Source organism: Alligator mississippiensis, unplaced genomic scaffold (assembly GCF_030867095.1).
Source record: "Alligator mississippiensis isolate rAllMis1 unplaced genomic scaffold, rAllMis1 scaffold_182, whole genome shotgun sequence".
Lineage (NCBI taxonomy): Eukaryota > Metazoa > Chordata > Crocodylia > Alligatoridae > Alligator > Alligator mississippiensis.
In genome coordinates this window covers 1-14113 of record NW_026775414.1, presented here as the reverse complement: position 1 = coordinate 14113, position 14113 = coordinate 1, and the positions used below count along the sequence as shown (strand labels likewise).

At 42.0% G+C, this 14113-nt stretch overlaps 1 protein-coding gene across 1 annotated transcript; it reads left to right on the top strand.

Moving 5' to 3' along the window:
• Positions 1 to 224: 224 nt before the first annotated feature.
• Positions 225 to 5529, top strand: LOC132247636 (epithelial cell adhesion molecule-like; the record flags this gene model as incomplete). Its single annotated transcript, XM_059720233.1, has 7 exons — positions 225 to 465; positions 785 to 847; positions 1675 to 1738; positions 2473 to 2574; positions 2720 to 2914; positions 3332 to 3373; positions 4976 to 5529. Coding segments are annotated over 7 exons (749 nt in total), but the record flags the coding sequence as incomplete, so codon positions are not given.
• Positions 5530 to 14113: the final 8584 nt, after the last annotated feature.

The following is a 14113-nucleotide window of genomic DNA, read 5'->3' as shown; positions in this document are numbered from 1 at the left end:
TTTCATTCATTGTCTGTTTGCAGAATACAGAAACTGGATGCTGTATGTACACTAGTCTGAGTTTAGGTAGACCTTTGAATCTTGTTTAGGCAGAAAAATTCAACTTGTTTTTCTATATAGTATCCATTTCTAGATAGCAAACCAGAAATGGTCACTAATGTCTTCAAACTCATGTATTTTGCTAGGTCTCTCAAAATTATTATTTTTTCTTTACTATTTTTAAGTGACCTCAAAATGTCTACTGATGAAGGCAGAAATGGCAGGCATGAAGCACGGTCGTCGTGACCGACCAAAACATGCATTTGTTGATAACGATGGCATTTATGATCCTGACTGTGAAGAAAATGGTATATTCAAGGCCAGGCAGTGTGATAATTCCTCTTGCTGGTGTGTGAATACAGCTGGTGTAAGAAGAACTGAGAAGGGTGACAAAGACTTCAAATGCACCGAACTAGTCAGAACACAGTAAGTCCCTTAACAGGATGTAATGTCTTTTACGTAACAATATACCTGTTGTGCTTTTTTGTAATCCAACAAATATCTACCCTATTTAAGTAGTCCTTGCCTTTTTGTTTACTTGCGAACTTTGTTTCTAACACAGCTGAATACTGGTCCTCAGGTCTGCTTGAATGTACAGGAGAAGCCAAAAAGTTCTTTATATGCTTTCTATAATATGAGAGAAAAACCCTATTAATAGTGATATCTGAACCTGAACTGAAACTTTTTGATGCTCTTGTGTGCCTGACTTCTCATTTAAAGTAACCACGTGGCTTTTATACTTCAGCTGGATCATCATTGAAACGGAACATGGGAGCAGAGGAGATGTTGATGTTTATTCTTTAGAGAGGTTTGTATCAAAATTTAAAATGCTTGTGTATACTGTATCTTGCAGATGTGGGTGTCTGTCATGGTTTTAAGTGTAAATATTGTATTGCCAGTCCTACGTTCTCCAGTGTTGGAGCCCCCAGAAACAAGTGTCCTAAGTCATATAGATGTTGTTTGGGTCGCACTGTCAGGGGTGTGAGTATGATGGTGCTGTGGCATATTTATTTTCCTCCAGGCACAAGTGGCATATTTTCACGTGCGAGTGCCAGGCGCTTTAAAAAGCACTTGGCACTGCGTTGCTAGCATTTGCATAAATGGTGAAATGCGCATCAGCACTGAGATAAAGGCAGTGGTGCACTCTTGAACTAAAATGCATCAGAAGTGTTTTAGTTCAAAAGCGCACTGGTGCCATTTTCTGCGCGCCGACATGCATTTCTCTGCTTTATACAACTGCACGCGGCACAGCACAGCTTGCATGCAGAGCAGACTCGATTTAATTGGTGGATCTCTGGTGCCTCATGGGTCAAAAAGTTGTTTGTCTAAATGCCCAAGGGATTAGGAGACTCTTAGTAAAACCTAACGTTGTCATGGAACTCCTTGATTCCATGAGTTGAAACTGAAGAGGGGGAAAGCACTGCAAATTCTGAATAGTGAAAATATCTGAGTTACCTTACTAGGTTTAATTGACCTTTACAGTACTTCTACTGTATATTCAAATTAAAATGCCAATTGTAGCAGTAACTGGCAGCATGTAAACATTTCCTTATGCTACTTTCTGCGCTTGACAGTGAAAATACTGAATGGTACCTGGCTCCTACACAAACTTAGTTTGACTTTGTTTTTCTACAGAGCCCTCAGAGACCTGCTGAAAACACGGTACATGTTGGATGAAAAATACATAGACTATATTGAGGTAAGAGATGTGTACCCCTCTTTGGTAATATGTCCAGGTAAGGTTTATATTAGCTGTGTGTGTGTTGTTTTTCGTGAGTGGGTGTTTTCTGGTTTTTAGTTGGTTTTTTTTTGGTTTGAATGTTTAATTTGTCAGTGTCTAAATGCTTACATTGAAGGGAGACAATGCACTGCACTGTTTTAATTTGAAATATTCCGTTTCTATTAGGATGATGGAACCTTTGTAATATGGTGTTCTCTGTGCTGGCAAGAGTAGGTTTGATTGTGTTCTCTGTTTGGGGAAGAATGAGGGGTGGGGGGAAATCTATTCCCCTCAAAAATAGCATTGTCCTTGCTTATTAATAGCTACTCTAACTGTTCAACTTCCCTTTCTGTAAGTCATCTCCTTGCAATCTCTTCATGAGCTATTCAAGATATTTCTATATTTGTATTGCAAACAGACTGCAACAGGTCCTTAGCAGTTTTATTTTCCAAAGGAATTTTTAATTCCTTCTCCAATTAAAATTTGATTCAACTATAATAGTTAAGCAACATTGCTAATATGCTTTCTTCTTTTTTTCCAAGGTCTCTGTCTTAATACCTGTAAAAACTGCTGACCAAGAGCCTAACTATTCTTATAAATATTAAATTGGTGGTATTGCTTTTAAATGTGAATTTAATAGGTTGGATTGTAAAGTATACACAGCTGCTTAAGGAAGCAACAAAATGTAATCAGTACTTATTTTACTTTTGCAGTACAAAAAGCCTCTTGTCATTATTGAACTGAAACAGAATGCTTCCCAAAAGTCTACTAGAGATGTGGACATAGCTGATGTTGCTTATTACTTTGAAAAAGATGTAAGTATAATTAAATAGTTGGCTTTCAAGAGATTCCTATACTCAGCTCTATAGTCTACTATAGTTCTATAGTCTACTGGTGATCACTGTCTGTGTGGATTATTGTTAACTTCATAGTAATGGTGTGTCATCTTTTCATCCTCAGGTCAAAGATGACACACTCTTTCATGGTGAGAAACTAAGCCTCAGCGTTAATGCAGAACCTCTAGTGTTTGAGAAAACTCTAATCTATTATGTTGATGAAAAGCCACCAGAATTTTCTATGAAACATCTGACTAATGGTGTCATTGCTGTCATTGTCGTGGTGGTACTAGCAATTGTTGCTGGAATTATTGTACTGGTAAGTAGTTGCTTATGACACTTGTTTAAAGCTAAAAGAGGGTGTGATGTGCTAGCATTCCTCGACAGATGAGCCTTAAGCAGTGTTGATAATTATGATGGAGCACAAAGTGGGTTTTCATAGATTCCCTTGTAATTAGTCGGAAAAGTGTCCAGTGAACTCTCAAAAATGAGTTCAAGGACCAAGGTTTTTCCCTGTCACTAGGACATCATGCAAGTAGAAATGTATTGGAAATTAGAGTGTTTCGTGTGCAGTTGTCTTAACCCATCAATGTTGACAACTTGCCTTACTACTTTTGCTACTTGCTGGTCCTCAAGGACTTTAAGCCCAGTTAGTACTTTAACTCTTGATCCTACTTTGACTGTTTTTTAACAAAGTGAAAATTTTAACTTTTTTTCCCTTCCCGTCCTTTGACAGATTGTTACCAATAGAAGAAGAGGGAAATATGAGAAGCATGAGGTACGTGCGTGTGTGTGCATGTGCAGAAATGTCTGTCTGGCTAAGGCCTAGTCAGAGGTTCCTAAACTTTCTTATTGCATACCCTTACCAGCATATGTTTTATATTTTAACCCCTTACATGCCAATTATTATAATTAAAATTTTAGATGTTATTACACAATTTCTCCTGTGTACTCTGCCCCTCCCCCCCATTGATGTCTTGTGTACCCCCAAGGGTATGTGTACCACAGTTGGGGAACCCCTGGCCTAGAATGACTCCAGGCACATTAGGCAATTCTGAGAGCAAGAAGCTCTTTTGGATTAAGTTCACCTTATCTGAGCACAAGTCAGAAAACTACTTGAATTTCTAACATGCCTAAGATTTTTGGTCATTAGCCTTGTTTAGAAGGCATAACCCAGGATCTGTAGCAAGATATCTGTTTGGGATATTGTGACGTTTTTAAAAGGCCTTAAATGAGAGAGGGCATTGGCATCTTGGCTGCAACTCTTTCTCAGGAGGGAGTAAAAATCCTTCTTGACACCCTAATTTGATTTAGCACTGGCTAGAGTAGCATTCTGACAAGTCATTATTGCTACATGTTTTGAGGTATAGCAGCCACTGACATAGAGAGCTACCTCTCCATTGGATTAGGTTGAGTGTCAAACTCATCCCTCTTTGGGTTAGATCTGGATATGATGGGATGGATAGTGGCATGGGGGTTAATGCAGTCATTGTTTGCCCCTGAATTCCCAGCCTCTGGGAGTCCTGCAAGCCAGATGACACTTCTCTGTGGTTGTGTTTTGATGCCACTGCATTACATAATGGATGGCTCCACCTTTCAGCAAAACACCTTGTTTGAGGTTTTAATGTAAGGAATCGAAAAATTGGAAAGACGGGCAGACTTGGAGTGCATAGTATAAACCTACACCAATCTCTTCCTTGTTACTACTGGGTGAATGTAGACTCTTGTTTTGAAATAGTTGCTGCTTAATTATTTTAAATGAAGTCTGAAAAGCGCAGTTATTCCACCTAAAATATCTACCTTTGTATTGGTGTTGTCTTTTGCTTAAAGTCTTAGTTTACGTGTCTTGGATAGTCATGGAGCAGTGATTCCCAACTTTTTTTTTTACTGCGGCCTAGTGGGAGCGGGACAGGACGTGCTGAGCCAGCTGCTTCCCTCCCAGGGCTCCCCCACTGCCCGGCTTTAACCCTGGAAGCTCAGATGTGACCCCGAAAGCCACTTAGCCGGGTGGATGGACAGGGCTCTGAGCAGGGGGGGGCCTCATGCCACGACCTCACAGCCAACTCACTGTGGCCCGGTACCAAGCCGTGGCCTGGTGGTTGGGAACCTGTCATAGAGACAGGCTGTGATATGAGTTGTTCCCAATCAGTGCTCCTTGAAAAGCTGCCATTATCCACAGGTCAAGGCTTTTTTTGTATGTCAACTGTTCCGTATCTGGGGAGGAACGACTATCCAGTTAACTCAGTGCTGAGCTTACATCCATCAGCCAAGGAGAATTTGGGATACTAAGCCCATTTCTGTTAGAGGGATAAATAGAATGGTTGGTTATCGTCCCATATATGTATTTGTAACTTTTTCCCCTCACATTTTGTCTCCCCAGATAAAGGAAATGAATGAAATGCATAGAGAACTAAATGCGTAACTTTATTACCTGAAGACAGAAGTAGAAACCTAGTAAAAGAACAACCACAACTGAAAGGAGATTAGGGGATTTTAATTTTTATACGTGTTTCATGTTCTACTGGGGATGTGGGATGATGTGACTTGGCAATCATGAATATTCTAATGAACTGAGATGGCAACAATATTGTTTCTTGTAATACCTTGGATACATGTTGGTTGACCCTCTGACATGAGGGTTAATGTCCATACTATGCAATTTTTATAAGGGGCCAAACTGCACAAGAGCTGCTGTACCTTGCATTTCAAACAGATGCTAGTAAACTTGTCCCTTCCCCCTTTGTGCCCCCCCCCCCCCTTTTTAAATATGTTCTTGTCCTAATTGCAGGAACACTGAATACCTAATGTTTAGCTCATATGTATAATTGCGTATGGCTTTCTGTATTTGTTTTTTTTAAGGATATTTGTACATATTATCTCTGAAGTTTCTGTAACGTTTTTATGACTTTGAATTTAATAAAATTCTGAAATAGACTACCAGCTCCTTCCTTTTCTTTTTTCTTTTGTATTGATTTGATGTTGTTTGAAGACTATTGAAGAGGGGACAAGAAATCTAGCTTGCAGAGCTGAAACTCCTGAAGATAGAAAATAGAATATTAGAAAAAATTACGTGTTAAAATTGGTTTTGGTGAGGAAGCAGTAGTCTCCACATGTTGTGTTTTTGGGGTTGTTTGTTTGTTTGTTTGTTTGTTTTTTTGCTTTGACCTCTGTTCTTAGCAGAACCAGAGGGCTGTTTTAAATGCCAAATTTAGTGCTCTGTTGCCAGTTTTGGCTATAGAATTAGTGTAAATATTGATTAAAGAATGGGAGAAGGGTATACTTATTCTGGGACAAATTTACTTTGTTCTGCAAAGGCTTGTCCAGATTAAATAAAATCTAGAAGCAGCTGAATGATGAACCAGGTGGACACAACACAGCACACTAGTTAACTTTCTCTCTACTTAAGATTTGTAAGTCTTAGTGGAACATTAATCGGTACATATACTGCTCACATAAAGGCTCTGCTGAAGCACTAGGCAGATAAGCCTTACGAGAGCAGTGACTGATACACAAACTACTTAAGATGGAATGTGCACAGGCCGTGCTCCAGTTGGGTGGCAGAGGGAAGGAACAGTGGCAGCAGACTGGGTCAGGACCACTGGCCCACTTGGCATTTGAACAGGTTTGCTGACTTGTTCCTTTGAAACTTGTGACCATTGGTGTAAAACACAAGATGACAGTGACGTGGGAAGGCTGATTCCTACAGGAAGTTGAAAGATCTTGCAATGGTATGTTAAGTACAAGGAACAGAATGTGTAATGGAGGTGTATGATGTAAATGGAAGTTGTGATCTAAGTATAAAAAGGGAATTAGCCATCCTTGATCTTGGTACTAGGCTGGAGAGGATATCTTATGTGAGTTGTCCTTACACCGTGGCACAAGTATCCAGGGCTAACACCGAGCCTGTGGCCATTCTTTCTATAATGAGGTCCTAAAAGGAACATGTGCATCTGCAGCAGTAATGGCATGGAAAGCGCTTCAATGTAGTGCACAGGGAATTATGCTGATCACATGTATGGAGAATAAGTAAGATTAATTTTTTCTCTCTTTTTTTTTTTAAGTGGTCATTAATGAAAAGCAAGGATTTTTGTGGGCGATATCTTTTATTGGACTAACTGCTTGGTTGTGGAGGGACTTTAGCCTGTGAATAAAGTGCTTTCTTCCTTCAGTTTTCTTTAGTGAAAATGCTTCCAAATACAGAAAAATCTGGTTAATTAGTTGATGCACTGAATCTGTGCCAGAGTCCTACTGATCTAACAACATACTCTGGCTAATTTGTCTCTTTTTTTAAAACATAATTAGTACAAACATACATGCATCTACATCACAATAGGCAGGCAAGGTTTTTTGAGTGATATCTTTTATCAGACCAACTATGATGTTGTGTTTCTTGCATAGGCCTAGAAAGTATATGTCACTGTTGAGGATAGCTTCTTTTTTCTTCATGTTGTGAAGTTTCCAAGTTACTAGGTTTTTGGTTGTAGCTGTGTTGGTCTAAGGACATAGGCAGGCAAGGTTCTTTGAGTGATATCTTTTATTAGGCCAACTGCATCACAATAGAATTTGCTCTTGATAAGTAGTTGTCTTAAAGGGTACTAGTGCATATTTTCCATAGCAAATTAGAATGCATGCCATTTGCACTGAATCTTTGTAATACACTTCATTATACTTATCAAATTATTCTTTTGTCTCAATATGCTAAACAAAATACAATTTGCAGAAAGTTTTAAATAACTTACTACTGATAATTACAGAAGTGCTAAACTTAGTCTGAAGTCAAGCAGAAGGTAGGGCAGAGTGGCACCTTGGGGCACATCCAATGGAGAGTGCATGTAGAGTTTGCGGTGCCACAAACTACATACACTAAACATGCAGGCATTTGCTGTGCTACTAATATGTAGCATGACAGGCTTTTTTGACACGAGGAGATCCCAGTGTAAAAATAAAACAAAACAAAAAAACAGTTCCAAAAAAAATAAAAGGCGAGGGTAGCAGATGTGGTGGCTGAGCGCACCACCTGAAACCAGAGCCTGGCTGGTCGGAGCCATGCTCCAGCTGCCGACTAGGCTCCATGAGCTCGGCTTATGGTTGCTGGAGCCCTGGAAGCCCCCCAGGTAAGACTGCTGAGGCCAGCACAGGTGCTAGCCCCAGCCACCCCGTCCCCATCCAAGGTACCTTGCCGCATGCCAGAGCACGCGTCCAAAGGCATTCCCTGTGGACAAGTAGCAGTGGCACAACTATGTATTGCTGTTATTTGTCTCCTGGGAAACGCATGTGCACACTCACCTGGATGCACTGAACATGGAGGGTGCCCTTGGAGGCTGTTTCAGACAGACACGAGCAATCAGGGCTCATGGTGGAGGTGACCAACAAGATCTTTCCAATGAAAATTTCTTTAATTGCAAGCTTTCAAGCACAGACACCCTTTATCGGGCATCGGAGAAAGACTGAAAAAGTTCTCCTGGATACAAATTCCCGGTGGGCATGAGCTTTCACAGGCAAAAAAAGCTTTGTCAGATGCTACATCCTCCATCTGACTAAGTAGGCTGTTGCTTATGAAAGCTTATGCTTCTCTGAACTAATTTGTCTCTATCTTGCTACCTTGCCCTACTTTCTTTGTGAAAAATTCATAGCTATTAGACCACAATATAATGCAAATAGTGAGAGGGAATAAAGTGTGTAGTGAAAGCTGAACCATAGTTACAAGTTCATTACAATTCTCCACACACGAGTTTTAAATCTGAAAATTGTTCAAAAACTTGAAGTGGAAAATGCCGAAATGTGATCATGCCATAACCACGGCCCCATTTTTTGAGTATTTCATGGTGAATCAATGACGATAAATTATTATAGCGTGGCTATCATTTCAATAATATAGTTTGGTAACTATTTTTCATTGGAACATCTTGGTTTTTATTTGTACCCTTTTTGTAAGAAATGTAATATACTCTGGGTCTTGTCCTTTAGCCATGTAGACATTCATGTGTTGATTTTATTTTTTTAAGATTGCTTGAGTGAAGGGGATGGTCAACAAAGCATCTTAGAACTTTTTAGCTGTAATAGAAAGTGTGATGTGATCAAATACACCATTAATTTAATAAATCTGTAGAAGAATGCACACATACTTTTAAGCTGTGCAAGAGACTCTCCTACTAAATTACTCTCTTAGGGAATAATTTCCTAATCTAGGATGTTTAGGAGCAGCAGTTCAAAATGTATCTATTCTACCATTTAATTAATTTCACTTCTGCTGACTAAGGCCGGGAACTTCAGCCAAGAAAACATTCTTTGCACTTTTAAAATAATTTAAGCTTATGCAAAGTTACTACTGCAGGGCCAGTATCAGTGATGTAAGAAATCAGTTGGGAGCCTGGGGCAGCTGTGATCATGGAGACAGCAGTGGCTTCCAGCTACCACCATGCCTCAAGTGTGATGATGTGGCTAAGGCAGCAACTGCTATTTTTCCAGCCCCCTTCAACTGGTGCCCAGGGCTGCTACCTCCATCACCCCACCTTATTGATGCTACTTCCCAGAATTCATGTTTCTAACATTACAGACCTCAAAACTATCCACTGCCTTTCAGACTGATTACCTTAGTTTTGGTTATCATATTTCTAATCACAAAAAGCCATGCTTCTCTTCCAGGGCCAAAAATATTAGGATTCCTGGTCACTAGTGTTCTATTACTAGCTAATGAATAGTTGCATAGCCTACTGGGAAAGTATGTGACCGATTTTGTTTTTTTGTTTTTTTTCCCCTCCAGTGCCTCTTTCTCTGTGGGGCTAGCTAGCAGTCACTCCATAATGCAAGCAGTAATAGGATCTATGATAGAATTTGAACTCTTTGCCCTTCAGATGCTTATTGGTAATCTGTGTGGAGAGGTACAATTCTTGTAGTGAGAAGATTATACAACAATTTAAGAAACCACGATGACTTGAAAATTGTGAAACACCAAAATATATTTCTTATATCAGTTCTTCACACATTTTGCTTATGTGATCTACTGCTCATGCTCAGTACATTATGTGCACTTCTCTGTGCCCAATCCATAGAGGCTATAACAGGAGTTTCTCTTCAGCAGAAAAAGCACGTACTATTCTATGTAGGTCATTGGTTCACCCTCCCTCCCCCCCCCAGCCCCCCCCCCCCCCCCCCCCCCCCCCCCCCCCCCCCCCCCCCCCCCCCCCCCCCTTGGATTAGATGGCACCAATTGCACTTGCAGGTGTCCCATATTAACGTTGATGAAAGTTGAGAGAGATGTTTCTGACGAACAAAGATGGGAGGTCTAGAGGAAATGGCAGTGCCATACACACACCTGCTGGTATAGAACAAGTCTGTGTACCCTGCCATTGCTCCAGCTATTCCTTGCAGTATCCAATATCCAGAAGTCCACAAAAGGCTTTGGGAAGTGAGGGACTCTACATACAGATGCTTCCCAACTACCACATGTTATGGCTTCTTTGCAAAGCAGAGAGGGCTGCTGCAAGTATACTTTGTTTGGTAATTTAAATAGAAACTAACTGTTATAAGGAATATACTGAAGCACATCCTCTTGCACTCTTCAGAAAGGCTCCTGTAATTTAGAGGAGCTTCAGTCAAGCTATCCCTCTCTAATCCCAGGCAAATCCACTTCCTTTCTCCTAATTCTGCAGACAATCCACTGTGATATTTCAAAACTAAATAAAAATAGAAAAGTCGTAAATTGTAACTATAGTGGTAGTTAAGGGTGTGACAGGATATCCTCTATCCATTCAATACCTTTAAAGAGTGGAAACAAGTTAAGGGTTAAACATTGATTTTTAACCAACAAATTGCCTACAGCACTGTACCACTGACAATATACTCCAACACTTCATGAGGCTTTCCATTCCATCACCAACACATGCCAAAAAGCAGCATGCACCTCAGCTTCATTAAACATGTCCTCTGTTGCAAGACCTGAGAAAAATGTCCAAATGTACAAAATGAGTGGTGATCAGGAGTATTGATCTCTTCATAACACGATATAAAAGGTTATGAAGCAACAAGGTTTGGCATTCTTTTAAGTTTCAAAGTGAATGGTTTTTGCTGCTAAATTTAGTTTTTGTTTGCTAATAGTCTAAACTCATACTGCAATAAGACAAACCTTCAGTGACACACAGAAGTCTGCTTTTCTTTATTTTCTTAGGGCTTGTTTACATGAATTTTCTTGTGCAGCTTTAACTCTTTTGGTTTAACTTGTTGGTGTGCATGCAGTTTTATGGGTAGAAAAGCACTACAGTGAGTAGATGATAGAAACTATACCAATAAACCTATACTAGTGAAAACACTTGTATGCCACTATCCCTGCATCTATAGTAATTGGCTTATGCCAAACAAATAGAAGCACTCTGACCTGAAGGCCTTTCAGAGTAAATATATTTTCAAAGTATTTCTAACAGAATGACCTTGGCATACAATAATAAGGAAGCCTGTAATAGGGTGTACAAGACAGCACAAATTAGTGGGTGAAAAGAACAGAAAGAGCTGGCTATGGTGTGAAGGAAGGAGACAGGAAGAGTAATAGAGTGCTTTAAAGGGAAGAAAAGGATACCCTACTATGTACAAAAAAGATAGAATTCAACAGAGACCATTAATGATACGATGTAGTCACAGTGGCAAGGAAGTAAGATAATACAGCTATTTGGTCCTACTGGCTAAGGCAGGCAGTTTGAGAATGGATCAAGATTATAGAAATACATGAAAGATGGTAGTAAGGGTATTTTTTGTAAATGAGAAAGCAGTGGCAAGGTCTTCTGTACAACAGGACAGGAATTATATCAGAACTATCATCTGGATTGTGAACTTGCATAACAGGCTTTACTATGGTAGAAGCTGGAAAGGGCAAACTGAAAATGTATGAGGTAAATTTAGTAATGAATGAGTAAGACTGCTACCATGCAGAGAATACTGAGAGAAACAAGGGGAGGTTAAAGCACCCCTATGGTGCTGAACCTGTGGTCAGAAAGGTGAGGAAAGCCAAAAAAAGCATAATTCTTGAGGAAGAATATATGAAGACATCACAGAGGTCAAACAGAATTAGGCTAGCAGAGACAGTATTAATTCTGCCCCCTGCACACTGAATGAGCCAGAAAAAGTAGCCTATAAGCATGTAATTAAGATCGTATTATAATTCACGTGTATCAGGGGACAGAACAGTTTGCATGGGCAAATGTAAATCTGTCATTTCCTTAATTTTGATTAGCATTTCTGCAGCAAAAATAAGTCTCTTGACAAATGCATGGCATAGTTGCAACAATTACTGACCCTTTACCTAATTTTGTAGGAGGTATGAAAACCAGACCAGCATCCTGAGAGGGGCAAAAGATGTGTCATTTTCAGGCCAACCAAGGGCAGAGGAGGGGCGTGGATCACTCATAAAAGAGCAAGCAACAATGAAAACTGTGGACCTCCGCTCCCCACTTGCCAAGAACTGTGAACCCCAGAAAACTTCTGAAAGTCTGGCTACAGGGAGACACTCTGTCCTTAGGACTGCGTAAAACATTCAAAGTTTCTATAGTGTCTTAACTTAGGCTAGGTTTTTTGTTTTTTTCTTTGTCTTATTTTGTTGTGTCTTGACTTTGGTAAAGCTTTCTGTTGTTTCCTTGTCTTATGCTTAAAATTGTAAATTGCTGTACTGAATAAACACTGCCTTCAGAGAACAGACTATTCTTGTCCAAGCCATTTTTATGACTTCAGTACCGCCACCTAAATTCTATCACTAAGTTTAGGTAACAAGTGCATTAACATTTTCAGCCATCACTTTCCATTGACATCTGGTTTGTATTTAAAACACGTATGTTCACTCTTGTAGAAAAAAACCCAAATAATTTTTTATTTTCAGTAACAATACATAACATTTATACAATATTTCTTGTTAAAAACTCTCATGATTTTCCATACAGACACAAGAGGAAGCCTCTGAGTCACTATTTACTAAGGATTTTTGCTTCTTAAGTACAAAATGAAACAGGTTAAAGATGTTCATGAAAAAACCTTCAGGGTTAGGCATGGTGAGCTCAGTAAGATAAATAATGTAGATCATGGTTTATTCATTTCTGCTTTTTTACATATACCACCCTGATCACCACCCCCTGAAGTGGTATTGGACTCTGGACTGCTTGACATATACCTTTAAAAAAAGCATAATTTATCTGAGAGAATAAAAATAGTCCTAGCAATTCAGTCAGCCCAAGCTTATAGCTCTTACTGACAACTCTGTCTTCTGTCTAACTCCTTAGAACAGTGATTCTCAACCAGGGCATGATAGGAAATCCTGGGGTGCCTTGAGATCCTTTCAAGGGTGCTGCTGGGTACTACACGGGATGCGGGAGCGGCGAGAGAGACGCGCGGGTGAAAGCTCGCTGTGCCCCCGCTCCCCCGAAGCCCCCCAGAAACCCTCCAGCAGCCGCGGAGCCCCCCGCTGACCCCCAGCGCAGCCGGGGTAAGCGGGGCCTGTGGAGAGAAGGGGCTAACCCCCTTAGTGTGTATGTGGGAGGCGGCAGCTGAGTGGAGCCGGGCCGGGTCAAGCCCCGCCCAGGCCCCTACTTCGCCCAGCTCCCCAGGCAGCCACGCGACCGGAGCCGCACGAACAGGCTGCACAAACAGGCCTGCTTCTCTGCCGGCGCGTGAGTTAGCGCGGAGTTCGCGCAGGAGGGCGTGCGGGAGGGCGCCAGACCCTGCCTGCGCACCCCCCAGGGTAGACAGTCCCAGCCGTAGCCAGCCTACCAGAGGCATGACACGGATGGGCACGTGCCGCACCCCGAGGGTCCCCTCGGGCTCTGCGGCCCCCCCCTCTGGCACCTCAGAGACAGCCACCCAGACGGAGCCCCTGGTTCCAGGCTCCACGCAGACGGAGCCCCTGGCTCTCGGCTGCGGGGGCTGCCTGTCCCTTTTTCAGGCTCTGGGGCCTGGGAGCATGGCGACCTCCCCTTGCGGGGTCTGCTCCCTTTTGGGGTCTCTGTCGCGCCAGCTGGAGGAGCTCAGGCCACAGTCCACAGACTGCGTGCCATCAGGGACTGCGAGCAGGAGATAGACTCCTACTGCCAGGCCCTTCTCCCCCGGGAGGCAGAGGGTAGATCATAGTCTCCCTCCAGGCCAGAGGAGGACTCTGGGACCTCCTGCTGTGTCCAGCCAGGGGCATGGACCAAGGTGGTCAAGGGCCCTAAGGCCCGCCACACCAAGGCCCCTCCCCCGCCAGAACTGAGCAACAGGTATGCACCTCTTGCTGCCCCAGCAGAGCCTGCTGAGTTGCCGGCCCCCACAGGCAACATGGGCCTAACTGCAACTCCCGCCCCTGCTCTCCCCAAGACAAAACGTAAGGTGTTTGTTGTGGGAGACTCCCTCCTGAGGGGGACGGAGGGGCCAATCTGCCACCCTGACCCCTTAGCCCGGCAAGTCTGGTGCTTCCCAGGGGCCCGCATCCGGGACATCGCGGAGAGGATCCCCAAGCTCCTCAAACCCACAGACCACTATCCCATGCTCCTTATTCATGTGGGCA